This window comes from Nomascus leucogenys, chromosome 1a, assembly GCF_006542625.1.
Source record: "Nomascus leucogenys isolate Asia chromosome 1a, Asia_NLE_v1, whole genome shotgun sequence".
Lineage (NCBI taxonomy): Eukaryota > Metazoa > Chordata > Mammalia > Primates > Hylobatidae > Nomascus > Nomascus leucogenys.
The window spans coordinates 45,636,966-45,657,132 of NC_044381.1; the positions used below are offsets into that span (position 1 = coordinate 45,636,966).

Here is a 20,167-nt window from a genome sequence, read left to right on the forward strand (position 1 = left end):
TGTCAACAATAAAACAAGATAGACCCTTAAAAAGTCAGTTCTCCATCCACATTAGCATGTTTCCTTTCACTACTTTGTCTACACACTGTGCACTTTGTGAATACCAGAGATGTCCATGGCAAACATTCAAACAGCCTCCAAGTGCTACTCTCATTGCTGGCATGAATGACTTACTGCAAGGTGATTAAAAAGCATTCAATGTTCTGACCAACTTAAGACTGTGAACACCATGGTGCACACAGAAGCCCGCACCAAGAGTTACCCAGCCTTCATGTCCCTGACTGAAATAACCAATTTCTGAGAAGAGAAAACAAAACGTGCAGTTCAGTAAATATGGCTTGGTACTTAATAACATGGGCTCTGGAATCAGACTGTCCTATTTGAGTCCTAGCTCAATCACCTACTAGCTGGATGACCTTGGACAAGTTACTTAATCCCTCCATGCATCAGTTTCCTCATCTGCAATAAGGGGTCACAGTTCCTACTGACAGGGCTATCATGAAAACTACATGAGAACACACCAGGGACAAGGAGGAGTATAACGACACTTTTGTCAGTCACTAGTATTTGTGTTTATAAAATGGGAGGAAAGAAATCCCTGGAAATATCTCTATTTAGTGTTTAGTAGATTCTAGTCCACTTTCTAAGTTAGTGAAAAATATACCAAAACCCAATCACCCCTTTCAACAGTAGCATGGAATGGAAATCTATTCCCTGTTCAAATTGCAGAAGGGGGGAGGGAATTTACATTTGAAAACTGAAACGAAGAACCACTAGAAATAAATTTGTCTTAGACACTCCCCCAACTATATTTTTCCTCCAAGATGTACTTTCAGGACAGGCACAGTGGCTCACGCCTATAATCCCAGCACTTTGGGAGGCTGAGGTAGGTGGATCACTTGAGGTCAGGAGTTCGAGACCGGCCTGGCCAACACAGTGAAGAAACCCTGTCTATACTAAAAATACAAAAATTAGCTGGGCGTGCTGCAGCACGCCTGTAGTCTCAGCTACTTCGGAAGCTGAGGAAGGAGAACCAGATGAACCCAGGAGATGGAGGTTGCAGTGAACCAAGATTGCACCACTGCACTCCAACCTGAGCAACAGAGCAAGACTCCATTTAAAAAAAAAAAAAAAAAAAACCAGACGTACTTTTAATGCAAATGTTTGTCCCAAATCATGGACAGCCCAGAAAGGTGTATCCACCAGTTTCACCCAAAACACCGCAAGGTACTCGGCCTATAGGAAAAAACAAGCTTGCTTCCATTTTCTTAAAAAAACAAAAACCCAGCTATGTTTCCTGTGTGGTCTCAGTACTTCACACCAGACTCCTTGAACCTTCCTAACACCTTCAGGGACAGCTGCTATTGCTCACTCAGTGCAGTTCTGTGACTTTTCCCTCAAGCAACCAGAAGTTCTTTCTTGGGCCCCCCATACTGACTTGGGAAGAGACAGGAGGAGTGGCCACCGTCATTGAGCCCCAGTGTCAAGCCAGGTGGCCCTTATTCCTTGCAACTCGTGTGAGTCAGAAGTGGAAAAAGTGAAGGGGAGAGGGATGCTATAGTTCTGTGTTTTTTAATATTTGGTTTCCATAAAAATTGCATTTTAGAAAGGAATCTATGCTAAAAAGCTGCAAACCCTCATTGTTCTAGTCCAATCCCTTGATTTCAGAAAGGATTAAGCCAACCTTAGATACCTTAAGGAACTTCCACAGGCCTAACAGCCAAGCTCCATCAGGCTTCCTAACTCCAAAACCAGCACCTGGGAGAGCCTGCCTCCCCACCAGGCAGCTTCTTCAAAGCTCCATGAAGCCATCCCTGCTCGCTCCATGTGAAAAACATTAATAATCATCATTCATGAATGTGGAAACTTGTTTCAGCCTTTCCTTCCACCCATCTTCAGATTCACATTGAGAATAGGAAAATGGGACTCACACCTTTTCCTTTCCATTTCTCCCTTTTGCTAGATAGTAATAAGCTCAAGGCTTCCAGTCTTCAAGACAACTAAGTATGCCTGTGAAAGCACTAAATCAAGGTCCCCAAATGTGGAACATACAGGATGAGAGATTTTTTCAGTTATTATGCATATGAACTTTAGGTGTTTCGTTTCTTATGCTTTAGGGAATCAAACCTATGAACTAATGAACAGTATTGCTTATTAGGATGAGGCAGATGGAATCTTATTGCACAAAACGCATTATAATAACACGCCCAAGAGCTCAAATCTATTAATATCTGAAATCCTAAGTAAATGAACTTTTAATCATAGATGATTAGAAAATATGGAAAAATGATTAGAACACACATTAATATTCTATAAGCCTTTAACTTAATTTGTAAAATCTATTTTGAATGAACTGTTCTGGTCTTGCAAAGTTAAGGTTTAACTTGCCTTTGTCCCCACTGTATTTAAGTTTTTCATCATTACCTAATATTTATGGCTTACATTTGTTTTTATTGTTATGATTTATCTGTGGCAAGACACAGCTTACCATTTATAGTAATGACATGATAATGAGCAGAAACGTATCACTGGATATGGCAAAACCATGAAGATGATGAGCGCGTGGATAAAATTTGAGAAACTATTAAAGCTCAGAGAAACAAGAACTTATGTAGCTTACCTTCACATTTTTACTTTCCAGGTAGTTTCTTAAGCTAAATATTACAAATATTTGTATTATGTATCACGTACACATTTTGGAGACTTTTGTTTGGTCCAATCACTAACAATTACTGAAGGGCATTCATCCAGCCCTTCCTTGAGAGCCAAGAGGCCTCACATCCTCTTCAGCTATTACAGTGTGGTGGCTAAGGGGCATACATTTTCAATATAAACATTTTGGGGAAAAAATGTTTTTAAGAGTGCCTCACATGATGGTCAAGGAATGTCTTCTCCATATTTAATAATCTATGACTAAGAAGAGTCTCACAATCAGAACAGATTGTTCGAGTGACATTTCCAGTTTGTAGTGGCATAGTTATCAGTATAGGATAGATAGTTGTGAAATCTATTAGATATAAAAAGTAAAAGTGAATATTATAATTGAAAACATCAATAGAATCTTAATTGTCTTTTTTGGATGTAACTATGTCACACACACAAAAAAATTTAGGGAAAAAAGTGGCTTCTGTAAGCTGGTATCTATAGAATTTAGGATTGAGAACACACTATCAGTTTACGTACATGGCTATTGCATTATCTTTTAACATGGATATGCCTTCCCTAAATTCATAAGCTTTTCCTTCATTTAAAAATGCTATAAAACAGTGAGCGTGTGACACCATGCTAGGCAGGCCCTCCCTGCACAAGACATGGTCTCTGCCCAAAAGGTGCTCCTTGTCAAACAGCGGACCAAGACCAGGAGAGGAAGCCTGCACGCAAGGCTCACACAGGCATTCCAAGGAGAGAGGAGGGAGCGGTTCACCATGCACCTGCCACACTTAGTGTAACAGTTTTCCTTCCATTGGCCCAGTTCCCAAAGGCTTTTAAAGGCTGAAGGATAGACCTGGCACACTTCAGCCAGGCCAAGGGGAAGGGAACAGCCAGAGAAGATGACTACATACTATTCCTCATCGCACACTACATCTCCTGTGAGCTAGGAAGCCCTCGATCACAGGGGAGGGGGTCTTACCTAGGTGATCTTGTATGCTGCTTAATAAAAGGTCACAGAACACTATCTAGAACCAGTTTCAGAACTGCTTACTTGTGGGATGTCCTCTTCTTCATCATGTTGGCAGATACTCCAGCGTGGCCTGTAAGAGAGATGCATATACAGTCAACGAAAACCAGATATAAGAATACCTCAGAATGCAGGAAATCTTAACTTCTGAAAAACTGCTATACAGAACATGAAAAGAAAATACACCACTACCAGCAAACATGTAAGAAAGCCATTTGTTTACTAAACTTTTAAAAAGGAGATATAGGCCGGGCGCGGTGGCTCAAGCTTGTAATCCCAGCACTTTGGGAGGCCGAGGCGGGCGGATCACAAGGTCAGGAGATAGAGACCATCCTGGCTAACACAGTGAAACCCCGTCTCTACTAAAAATAGAAAAAAATTAGCCAGGCGTGGTGGTGGGCACCTGTAGTCCCAGCTACTTGGGAGGCTGAGGCAGGAGAATGGTGTGAACCCGGGAGGCGGGGCTTGCAGTGAGCCGAGACTGAGCCACTGCACTCCAGCCTGGGTGACAGAGCGAGACTCCGTCTCAAAAAAAAATAAAAATAAAAATAAATAAAAATAAAAAGGAGATACACACAAGAGATTCTTGAAAGACAAAACAGCAGAGGCAACAGTTCTCTACCCCCTCAAATCAGCCATAAAAGCACAAAACCAGAATTGCATGGACAAGAACTACAAGAAAAACTAAGTGTCAGCCTGGTGTGGAGGCTCATCCCTGTAATCCCAGCACTCTGGGAGGCCAAGGAAGGAGGGTGGCTGAGGCCAGGAGTTCGAGACCAGCCTGGGTAACATAGCAAGACCTTGTCTCTACAAAAAAATAATGAGCCAGGTGTAGTGGTGTGCACCTGCGGTCTCAGCCACTCAGGAGGCTGAGTTGGGGGGAGTGCTTGAGCCCAGGAAGTCAAGGTTGCAGTGAGCTGTGTTTATGCCACTGCAGTCCAGTCTGGGTGACAGAGCAAGACCTTGTCTCAAAAAAGCAAAAACAAACAAACAAAAAAAAAACCTAACTGGGCACAGTGGCTCACGCCTGTAATCCCAGTATTTTGGGAGGCCAAGTTGGGTGGATTACTTAAAGTCAGGAGTTCGAGACCAGCCTGGCCAAGATGGTGAAACCCTGTCTCTCCTAAAAACACAAAACTTAGCCAGGCGTGGTGGCGTATACCTGTAATCCCAGCTACTTGGGAGGCTGAGGTGGGAGGATCGCTTAAACCCAGGAGGCGGAGGTTGCAGTGAGCCAAGATTGCACTACTGCACTCCAGCCTGGGCAACGGAGTGAGACACTGTCTCCAAAAAAAAAGACCAAAACAAGACTAAGTGACAATCCTAGCCATGAAGTCCTAAATGGTACAGAACTGTCTTACTGTCATAAACAACTGAAAAACAGGATGAAATATATGAAACACCTGGTTTCAGATGCTGGCCAATAGGCAGCACAGGTGTGTGTGACCTAGGAGCAGAAAACACACACAAGGGAACCCTGCATAGGCCCTGACTTCATTCCTGGAAGCAATTTTTGGGCAATGGTGTATGAAGGGGGAACCAAGAACACCATCCTTTTACCATGTTGTGAGTCAGTCTGGCGTTGGGAAGGGTGGGCTGGCTGGAGTTTGTGGAACTACATGTGGGCAAGAAGGGATCTACTCAGAAGGAAAGCTCGAAAAGTCTGCATTTGGGGGAGGATGTCTTAAGTCTTTGGCTAACACAAATCTGCACATAATTCTGAGAAGTCACAAAGGGACAGCTGTTCAGATTCCAACGCCACCTCTTAACACTTGGGGCAATCAATAAAAATGGCAAAAAATGGCCCTAACTAGGAAATGTGAGGAAGCCCGGAACAAAAGCTCAGCACCTGCTTGCCAAAATAGACTCCAACACTCTCCAAAGGGCATCAACAAAGTCCCAACACTCAACAACACGAGGTTTCAAACGTTCAACACCAATAAAATTAGACACAAAAATAGTAGCAGATTGTAACTCCATAAGCAAGTAGACTATGAGTGAAATAAAGTATTTAGCAGGCAAGGACATTGATAACATTAATAAATATATTAAAATATTTAAAGGAAAATAAAAATACTTAAAATACAAAATGCGAAATATAAAGAAAAATGAGATTAGTGAAAAATACACGAGCTGAAATTTAAAATTCACTGAATGTGAGATACAAAGATCAGTGACCTTGACACACAGCAATACAAACTACTCAAAATAACACACACAAAAAAAACCTGGAAGAAAACAATGATCACAACCTCAGTGACCTTTAGGACAATATCAACTGGCCTAACACAGAGGAAAGTGGAATCAAAGACAAAGAGTAGAGAGAGGAACGAGGGGAAAATATAATGATAGAAAGTTGTCCAGATGTGATAAAAAGCATATAACCACAGAGCTGGCAAGCTCAACAAAGCCAAAGTAAGATCAAAAACAAAGGAAACCACACCAAGGCACTTCTTCATCAAATTTCTAAAAACCATTGATACAAATAAGTTTTTTTAAATAGCAAAAGAGGCTGGGCGCGGTGGCTGACGCTTGTAATCCCAGCACTTTGGGAGGCCGAGGTGGGTGGATCACGAGGTCAGGAGATCCAGACCACGGTGAAACCCCGTCTCTACTAAAAATGCAAAAAAAAATTAGCCGGGTGTGGTGGCGGGCACCTGTAGTCCCAGCTACTCGGAGGGGCTGAGGCAGGAGAATGGCGTGAACCTGGGAGGCGGAGCTTGCAGTGAGCCGAGATCACGCCACTGCATTCCAGCCTGGGTGCCTGGGTGACAGAGCGAGACTCCGTCTCAAAAAATAATAAAAATAAAAATAAATAAATAAACAAATAGCAAAAGAACAGAAGATACATTAAATTAGGAAAACAAAAATAAAACTGGCTCCAAAATTCACGTCAGAAACAACCTAAGCCTGAAGACAGTGGAATAAATCTTTAAGGTGCTAAAAAATAAGCAAGCCGGGCCGGCAAAGTGGCTCACGCCTGTAATCCCAGCACTTTGGGAGACCGAGGGGGGCGGATCACATGAGGTCAGGAGTTCAAGACCAGCCTGGCTAACATGGTGAAACCCTGTTTCTACTAAAAATACAAAAAATTAGCCGGGTGTAGTGGCACACACCTGTAATCCCAGCTACTCGGGAGGCTGAGGCAGGAGAATCGCTTGAACCCAGGAGGTGGAGGTTGCAGTAAGCCGAGATTGTGTCACTGCACTCCAGCTTGGGCAACAAGAGCAAAACTCCGTCCAAAAAAAAAAAAAAAGCAAACCAACTTACATACAGACTTAAAATACTATATCCAGCAAAAAATACCTTCCACTTGCAACACATTGATAATTAAACTAAACAGAAACAGCCTAATTGTACCAATTAAGACTGTAAAGGGAAAAGCCAAACAAACTAGCTTCAAGACAAACAATATTACCACAAATCAAAGGATAATTCCAAATTCTAAAAGAGTGAATTAATTAAAAAGCCATAATAATCTTAAATGCATATGAACCCAACTACAGAGTAATGAAACACATGAAGCAAATCTGAAAGAAGTAAAGACAAAGACATATCCATAATTATACTTAATTATACAACTGTCTTCTCTCAGCAGTTGATGTAACAAGTGGATAGGAACATCAGAAAGATACATCATGAATATGCCAATCAAAATAATAGAAAAATTAAAAAAAGAAATCAAAAGGAATATAGAAGACCTGAATAACCAACCTTACTTAGTTGACATTTAAAGAATACTAAACTGTTAATGCCAAAATAGTTTTCCAAGTTCACATGGAAATATTCACTCAGATACATATTTCTGAATCATACAGGTCTCAGGTGGAGCATGGTGGCTCACACCTGTAATCCCAGCACTTTGGGAGAGGCCAAGGCGGGCAGATGACTTGATGTCAGGATTTTAAGACCAGCCTGGCCAACATGGTGAAACGCTGTCTCTGCCAAAAATACAGGGGGTAAAAAAAAAAAAAAAAAAAAAACCGGGCATAGTGGTGGGCACCTGTAATTCCGGCTAAGGCAGGAGAATTGCTTGAACCCAAGAGGCGGAGGTTGCAGTGAGCCAAGATCACGCCACTGCACTCCAGCCCAGAGCAAGACTCCATCTCAAAATAATAATAATAATAATAATAATAATAAAAGTCTCAATACGTTTAAGACAATCTGAAATCAAACAAAAGCTTACTGTTCTACCTTGGAGACTAAAACTGGGAGATGGGCCTGACTGCCAAGAACTGCTCTGCCCACTTCACCCAGCATGTTCATACGCACTGGGACGTGGACAGAGGCTAAATAATGGCTAACGGGTGAAGAATTAAGTATGTGATGGCCTCAAATAGTGAAGACAAGACACAGACAGGAAGCAGGAGCAAGTCTACCTGAAGCATCCCTGGAGCATGTCTGGTCTTAGAGTAGACAAGGATGGAAAGAGGTAAGAAATGAAAAAAAAAAGAAAAGTAAAAAGTCTTTCAAGATCTACTGGAATCTCACCAGATGTCAAGAACCCTATTCAATCCCCAACGTACAGACAACCCCACACTGGATGTACTGAGTGCTGGGTTCTAGGAAAGGGTGCCTCAAATGCTAAACATTCCCCTATGTCCCCAGAGTCAACACTCCCATTTAGAAGAAACAGAATCTTGCTATTTGTCACTCAAGAAAAGGGGCCGGGTGCAGTGGCTCACGCCTGTAATCCCAACACTTTGGGAGGCCGAGGTGGGCGGATCACGAGGTCAGGAGATCGAGACCATCCTGGCTAACACAGTGAAACCCCGTCTCTACTAAAAATAGAAAAAAATTAGCCGGGCGTGGTGGTGGGCACCTGTAGTCCCAGCTACTTGGGAGGCTGAGGCAGGAGAATGGTGTGAACCTGGGAGGCGGAGCTTGCAGTGAGCCGAGATCATGCCACTGCACTCTAGCCTGGACGACAGAGCGAGACTCCATCTCAAAAAAAAAAAAAAGAAAAAAAAAAGGTAAACCATTCATAATCACAGAATTGAGAAAAATGAAAGTGAACAGCACCACTATCCCTGAAATGATCTGAGATCTAAAATGATTATAAAGAATTGGCATCTCTAAGGAAACTGAAGATATTATAAAAACAGAATGGGAACAAGAGGCTATGAAAAAGGAAAGCAGCTCCTGAAAATTAAAAAATAAAGAGAATCTGGAATTTAAAAAGCTTGCAAGTTAACTAATTTGTCCATAAAAAGCTAAACAAACTTAAAAAATCAACAACTTTTTAGACTAGTCAGAGAATCAAGGTCACAAGACAAACAACTGTCCCCAAAACTGGAGAGGCAGGCGGAGATAGAGAATCACAACTTACTAGATCAGAAACCTCCACACAGGAACCAGGGCCATGGTAAGAAAACCTAAACTGCAACCGACATTGCTAGAGGATCACCATGGGCAGGTCTGACAAAAACTCCAGGGGTTGTGGGCTCTCTTAAGAGGACCCCTACACTTTCCTGAATTTTTCCTCTACAAGCTGGAGAAGCTGATCAAGCCATCCTGTCCCACAAGGGGTGGGGGTGGGGAGACTGAGAAGCACAAGCAAAGGTCACAACCCAGGGGTACAAGCCTCATGAAAAGATTGACAGGCAATCATAGGACTACAGACTGCTTCCCCTCCCCAGTATACCTTACCACTACCTTGCTAAAGACCTATTACCACAGCTCCTCTTACCCAGACATCATCTGCGCCTTTCAACAAGAAATCACAGGCTTACTGAAATGCAAAAGCAGTATTAACAGACAAAACAAGCATCAGAACCAGACTCAACTAGGCAGGGAATTACCAACTAGGTTTCTTAATTCCACCCAGACCAGGAATTTAAATGAACTGTGATTAATATGCTAACTCTCTAACGAGTAATACAGACAACATGAAAGAATAGATGGGACAATATATACAGAGATGGAACTTCTAACAATCAAAAAAAGCTACAGATAAACACTTTAACAGAAGCGAAGAATGCCTTTCAGAGACAGGCTTATTAGTAGACTCGACTGGAATAACCAAAGAACCTCTGAGTTTAAGGGCATGTTAATAAAACTTCCAAAACTGAAAAGCAGAGAGAAAAACCCCAGAATATCCAAGAACTATGGGACAAGTACAAAAGGCATAACTTGCACATTATGGAAATGCAAGTAGGTAAAGGAAGAAAGGAATAGAAGCAATGTAAAGCAAAGACTGAGGTTTTTTTGTTTTTGAGATGGAGTCTCGCTCTGTCACCCAGGCTGGAGGGCAGTGGGACCATCTCGGCTCACTGCAACCTCTGCCTCCCAGGTTCAAGCGATTCTCCTGCCTCAGCCTCCCAAGTAGCTGGGACTACAGCCGTGTGCCACCACGCCCAGCTAATTTTTGTATTTTTAGTAGAGACGGGGTTACACCATGGTGATCAGGCTCGTCTTGAACTCCTGACCTCATGATTTGCCCACCTCAGCCTCCCAAAGTGCTGGGATTACAGGCGTGTGCCACCACACCCGGCCAAGACTGAGATTTCCCAGAAATTAATGCCAGACAACAAACCACAAATCCAGGAAGCTCAGAGAATGACAAGCCAAATAAATGCCAGAAAAAAACTACACCAAAGAGTATCATATTCAAACTGTAGAAAATCAAAGGTAAAGAAAAAAAAATCTTCGCCAGGCATGGTGGCTCACACCTGTAATCCCAGCACTTTGGGAGGCCGAGGTGGGTGGATCACTTCAGGTCAGGAGTTTGAGACTAAACTGGCCAAAAAGGTGAAACCCCATCTCTACTAAAAATACAAAAATTAACCAGTAATCCAGCTACTTGGGAAGCTGAGGCAGGAGAACTGCTTGAACCAGGGAAGCAGAGGTTGCAGTGAGCTGAAATCAGGCCACTACATTCCAGTCCAGGTGACAGAGCAAGACTGTCTTCAAAAAAAAAAAAAAGAAAGAAAAAGAAAAACATCTTGAAAGAAACCACCTTACCACAGAGGAATAAAGAATTACATGAGACTTCTCCTCAGAAACCATGCAAAACAAGAAGACAGTAGAAGGAACTATTTAAAGTCTTGAGAGAAAAAAAACTACTAACTTACAGTTTTATATCCTGCAAAATTACTTCAAAGGGAAGGAGAAATAAAAGCCTTTTTCAAACAAAAAGTGATGAAATTTGTCACCAGCAGACCTGCCTTGTAAGAAATGTTAAAAAGAAGATCTTTAGAAAGAAGGAAAATTTAGCTGGGTGTGGTGGTAAGCGCCTGTAATACTAGCTACTTGGGAGGCTGAGGCAGGAGAATTGCTTGAACCCAGGAGGCGGAGGTTGCAGTGAGCCAAGATCGTACCACTGCACTCCAGGCTGGGTGACAAAGCAAGACTCCATCTCAAAAAAAAAAAAAAAAAAAAAAAAAAGGAAAATATAGGTCAGAAGCTCAGATCTATATAAAGGAAAAACATTAAAGAAGAAATAAGTGAAAATAATATAATAACATACAATTATAACAAAAATATAATATAAAAACTTTTATTTATTTTTTAGACAGGGTCTCACTCTGTCTCCCAGGCTGGAGTGCAGTGGTGCGATTATGGCTCACTGCAATCTCAACCTCCCAAGACTCAAGTGGTCCTCCAACCTCAACCTCCCAAGTAGGTGGGACTACAGGAATGCACCTTCATGCCTAGCCATTTTTATTTTTCATAGAGATGGGGGTCTCACTACATTACCCAGACTGGTCTTGAACTCCTAGGCTCAAGTGATCCTCCCACTTAGGCCTTCCAAAATGCTGGGATGATAGGCATGAGCCACAGCATACTGGCCTGGCCTATTTTTCTTAACTGAGCAACAATGTATGTACACACACGCGCGCACACACACACACACACATGAATGGCAGCAATGATGATACAACCAGACTGGAGAAAGAATCAAGAATACAGCCGTCCCTCTGTATCTATGGGGGACGGGACTGGTTCCAGGACCCCCTTCAACACCAGACTCCACGGATGCCCAAGTCCCTTATAAAAAATGATATAGTATTTGCATCTAACCTAGGCACATCCCGTCCCATATACTTTAAATCATCTCCAGATTACTAATAATGCCAAATACGAAAGCTATGTAAATAATTGTTATAATGTATCACTTAGAAAAAAAATGACAATAACGTACACGTTTATAGTATAGGCACAATGATGTTTTTCTGGACATTTTCAATCTGCGTTTGGTTGAATCTACAGACGTAAAACCCACGGATACAGAGGGCTAACTAAATTTTATTGTCATAAAGTACGTGGCACTACCCCTAAAGCAATATAGTATTATTTCAAAGTAGGCTTGGGGAGGGGGAGTTTGTTGTTTTTAGTTGGTTTTTTTTTAAGAAAACAAAAAGGGGAGGGGAGGGAAAAGGGAAGAAAGGGAGAGGCCAGGCGCGGTGTCATGCCTCTAATCCCAGCACTTTGGGAGGCCAAGGCGAGTGGATCACCTGAGGTTGGGAGTTCAAGACCAGCCTGGCCAACATGGTGAAACCCCATCTCTACAAAAATACAAGAAATAGCTGGGTGTGGTGGCGCGCATCGTGTAGTCCCAGCCACTGGGGAGGCTGAGGTGGGAGAATTGCTTGAACCCGGGTGGCAGAGGTTGCAGTGTGCTGAGACCACACCACTGCACTCCAGCCTGGGCGACAGAGCGAGACTCCATCTCAGAGGAAAAAAAAAAGGTAGAAAGGAAGCGAGAGAGAGACACAGACAGAGAAAGAAAAGAAAGAAAGTAGACTTGGATTACTTGTAAATATATATTGCAAACTACAGGGCAATCACTAAAAAAGTTTAAAAACTTAACTGGCTGGGCACAGTGGCTCACGCCCGTAATCCCAGCACTGGGAGACCAAGGTGGACGGATCGCTTGAGCTCAGGAATCCGAGACCAGCCTTTGTAACATGGTGAAACTCGGTCTCTGTTTTTAAAAATTTAAAAAAAAAAAAAATCCTTGATATGCTAAGGAAGGGAAAAAAGTGAAATCATATAAAATGCTCAATTAATACCAGAGAAGGCAGAAAAGAATGGAAGGCAAAAATTGGAAAAAAGGACAAGGGCAAAGAATAGATAATAGTAACATAAATATGACATGATATTACTCCACCTACATAAATAATCATTTTCTATGTTACTGATGTAAATATACCAATTAAGACAGACTCAGAGTGGATCAAAAACAAGATGCAACTTTATGCTAGATACAAGAAATCTACTTTAACTATAAAGATACACAGATTTAAAGTAAATGGATGAAAAAAAGATACAGCTTGCTACCAATAAGCAAAAGAAAGTGGGAAGCTATATTAATTTTAGAGAAAGCACAGTTTGGAGGAAGAAAAGTTATCAAAGATAAAGGGGGGCATTACATAAAACAAAGGTGTCAACTCTCCAAGAAAACAAAACAATCCTTAATGTGTATGTGCCTAAAAACGGAGCATCAAAATATGTGAGGAAAAAAAACTGATGGAACCATAGGAAGAGACAGATTAACTCCACTAAAGGTTGAGTATCTCTTATTCGAAACGCTTGGGACCAGAAGTCTTTCATATTTCAGAATATCTGCGTATAAATTGAGGTATCTTGGGAATGGGACCCAAGTTTAAACACAAAATTTATTTATGTTTCATATAAACCTTCTATATACCCCTGAAAGTAATTTTATGTATCAAATAATTTTGTGCATGAAACAAAGTTTATACTCATTGAAGTATCAGAAAGCAAAGGTGTCATTAGCTCAACCCATGTGGACAATCTGTGTTTGTTATCATCATTCCTGACACTGAATTTATATGCTACCAACAGGAACCATTCTCTTACACGAATTCACAAATAAGTTCTTAATAGTAAAAAATACAGCATACCATTAATACAGTGAAAAAATAATGTGTTCAGGATATCTAAGTAGCACGGTTGCAGCGCCAGAATATCTGTATCAGCTATTAACAGCAACAAACAACAGCTTGCCTTTACTCTCCATCTACAATTCTGTGTTTTGTGTGTTTTATTTTTTTTAGGTGAGAAAAAAATACCAGAAGCAGTTGAGGGGCCAGGAAGTAGGTCCTTAGGAATGAGCAAGCATTCTACTGGATGGTGTTTTAAAGTGTTTCCTCTAGTCAACTGCCTCATGAACAAGTTTTTGTCTTAAAAGTCTCTCTTCGATCATATAAATTGACATGGTTTCTTGTTGTTACAAATGCACCCTGCTCTAGTCGTCCAATAAGCCCATCACACATTTTCCCCATGTCGTCAACAGGCACTTTTTCTTTAGTATTAATGTCATCTTCATCACCCAACTGTGGAATCACGTGAGTTACTGAAAAAGTTTCAGATGTTTAAGTATTTCGGATATTAGGTTTTTGGATTAGGGATGCTGAACCTATATTATGGTTATGGATTTCAACATCCTTCTATCAATAATGGACAGATCCAGAAGGCATAAAATCAGTAAGGATGTAGATGAACTCAACAAGCACCATCAAATCTATTTGACTATAGATCAAATCTAATCTATATATTTGATCTATAGTCAAATCTAAAGACTACTTCGCCCAACAGGAGCAGAATACAAACTCTTCTCAAGTTCACACGGAAAATACACCAAAACAGACCACATTACGAACTGTAAAACAGTTTCACAAATTTAAAAGAATACGAATCATACAGTGTATGCTGTCATACAACGATGTACTTAAACTAGAAATCAGTAACAGAGAGATGGCTGAAAAATCTCAAAATACATGGAGATTGAAAAACATACTTCTAAGCACATGGGTCAAAGAAGAAACTGCAGGAGAAATTTAAATATATTTTGAACTAAGTGAAAATGAAAACATAACTTACCAACATTCAGCAAAAGCAGTGCTTACAGAGAAATTTACGGCAATTAATGAATTAATTTATAGCAATTAGAAATCTTTTTTTTTTTTTTTTGAGACAGGGTCTGGCTCCGTGGCCCAGGCTGGAGTGCAGGCGGGGCATGATCTCGATGCACAGCAAATTCTGCCTCCCAGATTCAAGTGATTCTCCTTCCTCAGCCTCCCGAGTAGCTGGGATTACAGGCGCGCGTCACCACGCCCAGCTAATCTTTCTATTTTTAGTAGAGACAAAGTTTCACCATGTTGGCCAGGCTGGTCTTGAACTCCTGACCCCCGCCCCCCTCAGCCTCCCAAAGTGCTGGGATTGCAGGCTTGAGCCACCACGCCCAGCCAAAGAAAGATCTAAAGTCAATAATCTAAGCTTCTGTCTTAGGAAACTAGAAAAAGAAGAGAATATTAAATCCAAGATAAGGAGAGGAAAATAAAATTATAAAAATTAGAGCAGAAATCACTATAATTGAAAATCAAAATCAATAGAGAAAAATTAATGAAACCAAAAGCTAGTTGCTTGTGGAAATGCAAAATAGTACAGCCGCTTTCGAAGACAGTTTGGCAATTTCTTGCAAAGTAAACATACGTTTAACCATAAACCAGGAGTTGTGCTCAATATTTATCCGAGTTGAAAATATCCCTAAACAAAAATCTGCACACAGATATATATAGCAGCTTCATTCATTTTGTTGTGTTGCTTCTTTCTTTTTTTTTTTTTTTTTTTTCTTTTCTTGAGACAGGGTCTCACTCTTGCCCAGGCTGGAGTGTGGTAGCATGATCAGTGCTCAGTCCAGCTTCTCCCTCCTTGGCTCAAGCCATCCTCCCGCCTCAGCCTCCCGAGTGGCTAGGACCACAGGTGTGAGCCATCACGCTCCGCTACTTTTTGTATTTTTTGTAGAGATAGGGTTTTGCCATGTTGCCCAGGCTGATCTAGAATTCCCAGGCTCAAGAGATCAGCCTACCTTGACCTCCCAAAATACTGGGATTACAGGTGTGAGCCACCACCCCCGGCCTATAGCAGCTTTATTCAAAACTGCCAAAATTTGGAAGCAACCAAGATGTTTCTTCAGTAGATGAATGGATAAATAAACTGGTGCATCCAAACAGTAGAATATTTGGTGCTAAAAAGAAATGAACTATCAAGCCATAAAAAGACACAGAGGAAATTTATGTGCATATTAATTACTTAGTGAACGAATCCAATCTGAAAAGACTCCATGCTGTATGATTCCGACTTTATGACGTTATTCTGGAAAAGACAAAACTAGGGAGACAATAAAAAATCAGCACTTGCCAGGGGTTAAGGGTGAGAGAGAGAAGAATAATGGGAAAACAAGGGATTTTCAGGGTAGTGAAACATCAAGAATGAACCTTAATGTAAACTATGGACTTTGGGTGATAACGACATGTCAAAGAAGGTTCATCAACTTTAACAAATACACCACTCTGTGAGATGCTGGGGCAGAGATGGGGGAGGGTGTGCCACAAATTTGTGAGGGAAAGGAATATATGGGAACTCTGTTATTTTCCACTCCATTTTCCTGAGTACCTAAAACTGCTCTAAAAAAATAGAGCCCGTTATCTCTTGGCAACTCTACAACTGTAGAAAGATTGTAAGTTTAAAAACTGTTAGTCTAGACTTATTCTTCTGTCATCAACACTGAGCTAGAAAGTCAGGCGCTGTGGAGCACACCTGTAGTCCCAGCTACTCAGGTGGCTGAGGCAGGAGGATCACTTGAACCCAGGAGCTCAAGTCCAGCCTGGGCAACACAGTTAGACCCCATCTCTTTAAAACAAACAAAACTGGGCTAGAAAACAGTAAGACGAGAGAGTAATATTGTCAATATTGAAGCAAAATGATTTTGAACTCTGAACTTCATACCTGGGTAAATTATTAACTGACAGTATATACATTTCCATACATATATGGGCTAAAATTTATATTTCATACACATCTTCTTTGGAAGTTACTGAAGGATACCCTTCAGGAAATAAGAAAAGCAACATAAACACATAGGATCTGAGAAACCATAGACATAACCTAGAAGAGCAGAAGGTTCCAAAGCAAGACTTATGTGATACAGGCTGACAGACCCATACAGGTGGGAGAGAGAGACCAGGGACTCAAGAAAAGCTGTTTCCAAGAAACTGACTCCACACAACAGAAGTGTAAGAAGGTAAATGACCCCATCACAGATTAAAGGTTAATAACTCTGATGTAAAAAAACCTTATGCAAGTAATGAAGAAAAATAGATGTAATATCAGAGAAAGGAAGGCCAAGTAGGTCCTTACAAGCCAAGATCACAAATAAAACTGCAGAGACACAACATTTCTCACCCACAAGACAGACAAAACCACATATTTGACAACATATGTCACTGGCAAGACTGTGAGAGGAGAGAAACTCTTTACGTATTTCATTGCTGGTAAGAATGCAAAATGGGCCTGGCGCCATGGCCCACAAAGCTCAGGAGTTCAAGAACAGCCTGGTCAACATGGTAAAACCCTGTCTCTATAAAAAATACAAAAATTAGCCAGGCGTGGTGGCGCATGCCTGTAGTCCCAGCTACTTGGAGGCTGAGGTGGGAGAATCACTTGAGCCCAGGAGGTCGAGGCTGCAGTGAACCATGATCGTGCCACTGCTCTCCAGCCTGGGTGACGGAGATCCCACCTCCAAAAAAGAAAAAAGAAAAAAAAAAAGAATGCAAAATAATACAGAGTCGATGGAGGGGAATCTGGTGAGATTTCACAAAATTATACATGAATTGAAGATCTGACTCAATTCTATTTCCAGAAATTTATCCAGTGACACGACAGCAAGACATACTGACAAAGATAAGCTTTTTTTTTTTTCTGAGCCAGAGTCTCACACTTTCCCCCAGGCTGGAGTGCAGTGGTGCGATCTTGGCTCACTGCAACCTCCGCCTCCTAGGTTCAGGTGATTCTCCTGCCTCAGCCTCCCAAGCAGTGGGGATTACAGGTACCCACCACCATGCCCAGCTAATTTTTGCATTTTCAGTAGACGTGGGGTTTCGCCATGTTGGCCAGGCTGGTCTCAAACTCCTCAAGTGACCCACCCAACCCACTTCGTCCTCCCAGAGTGTCGGGATTACAGGCATGAGCCACCGTGCCCAGCCCATTGTAGCTATTATCTGTAAGAGCAGAAGAGTAGAAACAACTCACATGTCCAGTAATAATGGATACCAAATGAATATGGTACAGCCACACAATGGAGTACTATTCATCTGTAAAAAACAATGAGGAAGAGCTCTCCATACTGCTAGAGCTCTACATACTGCTTAACACACATTGTTAAGCAGAAAAAGTAAAGAAGAGTAAGTTAATGGGTACATATTAACTGGATACTGTTATCAGTTTGTCACCCAAAGGGGAGTTATACCACCCATCACTGACTTTCCAGTGGAAAACAGAAGATTCTTTAATATATAGCTTTATTATATCTATTTGTTGAAGAAAACAGAACCGTAATTTATAAAATAAACCATTCTATGACTCTAAAACAGTTAAACTATACTAAACCATAATATGCAAGAGAAACAAAATACAACCAAAACTGTTTAATAGAGGCTTACTCAGGCACATGTTCCAAAATAAGACCAACTATTTTAAGTGAACTTTGTGTAGACTCAGATGATCCAATGATAAAGACCAATGTCTGATCCAGCAGGTCATTTGAATTAGAAATTCTAAACCAATCCCCATCTACATCCTACTTCCTGACTTCCAACCCTATGACTCACTCCTCCCCTTGAGTTCTCACTTAACTATCGATAGGTTCTTGGAAACTGAAACTTTACACAAAACAACGTAAAGCAGGTCCTCAAACGCTGTCAGTTCAATGTTCAAAGTTGTTTCCTTATAATGTTGATGAGAAAAAAAAAAAACTGGTTTTTTGTTGAAGTCATAGTTTGCAAGAACTTATGGATGACATTAAGTGAGGACCTACGATATCTTTCTTTCTTTGAAAATTTCACTGAGAGTCCACCAAGGTGATACTCTCCTTGTTGCTCTGCAGATTTTCAGCTTGGTATGACAGACAGTCGTCTCTGGGGATGCAGCAGGTAAAGAAATATGACTATGTAAACTTAAAAGAGAAATAAGAAAATATGAGAGATGAGTAATCATCATCTATGGAGGACACGTGACAATCCATCTCCAAAGAAAACACTTCAGACTCCCCAATAAGGCTTAGTCCAGGCAACAAGAGCCATTTCCTCACAGACAGCTTGCCATCATCTTGATGTCTTCCTAGAGGATCATCCTAGGATCAAGAGACTCAAGGAAAGCCTCCAAATGAAACAGAGACTAATAGCAGAGACACAAAGAAACTCGTAAGCAACAAGGCTAACACTAGAAAGGCTGTTTTAAAAGCAATTTATAAGCAGGCACAGTGGTGCATGCCTGTAGTCCCAGCACTTAGGGAGACCAAGGCCAGTGGATCACTTGAGCTCATGAGCTCAAGACCAGCCTGGGCAACAGGGCAAAACCCCATTTCTACAAAAGAATACAAAAATTAGCTGGGCGTGGTGGCACTCACGCCCGTAGTTCCAGCTACTCAGGAGGCTGAGGTGGGAGGATCTCTTGAGCCTGGGAGTTTGAGGCTGCAGTGAACCAAGATCATGCTACTGTGCTCCAGACTGGGTGACACAGCGAGACCCTATCTCAAAACAAATAAAAAGTAATTTATATCCCCAGAAACATAAGCTACTTTTATCTATGAAATAAACAAGTATGAGAATAAAAAAGCTGGGTGCAATGGTACATGTGCCTGTATTCCCAGCTACCTGAAAGGCTGAGGTGGGAGGATCTCTTGAGCCCAACAGTTTGAAACCAGCCTGTGTAAAAGAAAACGGCAGAGGAAGAGGGAAGGCACTTAGAAATTAAGTTGCTGACTGAAATAAAAAAAACAAAAAACAAAACAGGAAAGGTGGGAAAACATAGTCAATAAGCTCCCCCAGAGAATGGGAAAATGAGTCAGGCGCAGTGGCTCACGCCTGTAATCCCAACACTTTGGGAGGCCGAGGCAGGCAGATCACAAGATCAGGAGTTCGAGACCAGCCTGGCCAACATGGTGAAACCCCGTCTCTACTGAAAGAAAAAAGAAAAAATTAGCTGGGCATGGCAGCATGCACCTGTAATCCCAGTTACTCAGGAGGCTGAGGCAGGAGAATAGCTTAACAGGGGAGGCAGAGGTTACAGTGAGCCGAGATCATCGCGCCACTGCACTCCAGGCTGGGTGGCAGATCAAGACTCTGTCTCAAAGAAAAAAAAAAAAGGAGCCGGGGTGGCTCACGCCTGTAATCCCAGCACTTTGGGAGGCAGAAGCAGATGGATCACCTGAGGTCAGGAGTTCGAGACCAGCCTGGGCAACATGGTGAAACCCTGTCTCTACTAAAAATACAAAAATTAGCCGGGGCAGTAGCGCGTGCCTGTAATTCCACTACTTGGGAGGCTGAGATAGGACAATCACTTGAGCCCGGGAGGTGGAGGTTGCAGTGAGCCGAGATCACGCCATTGCACTCAGCCTGGGCGACAGAGCAAGACTCTGTCTCAAAAAAAATACTGGTGGGGGGAGGGCGCAGGGGGCGCAGG

General features: G+C 41.8%; 1 protein-coding gene across 7 annotated transcripts in view; it reads right to left on the reverse strand.

The window, feature by feature from the left end:
• SPIN1 (spindlin 1) overlaps nt 1-20,167 on the reverse strand; it is a 91,096-nt gene that overhangs the window by 26,091 nt on the left and 44,838 nt on the right. For all 7 annotated transcript variants that reach the window (XR_004029089.1, XM_030808406.1, XM_030808659.1 and 4 more), the window contains one exon: nt 3,704-3,752. Coding sequence is in view for 6 of the 7 variants with exons in the window: in XM_030808406.1 (XP_030664266.1) it covers nt 3,704-3,752 (49 nt within the window). In the remaining variant the exon portion in view is untranslated. The remainder of the gene's footprint in view (nt 1-3,703; nt 3,753-20,167) is intronic.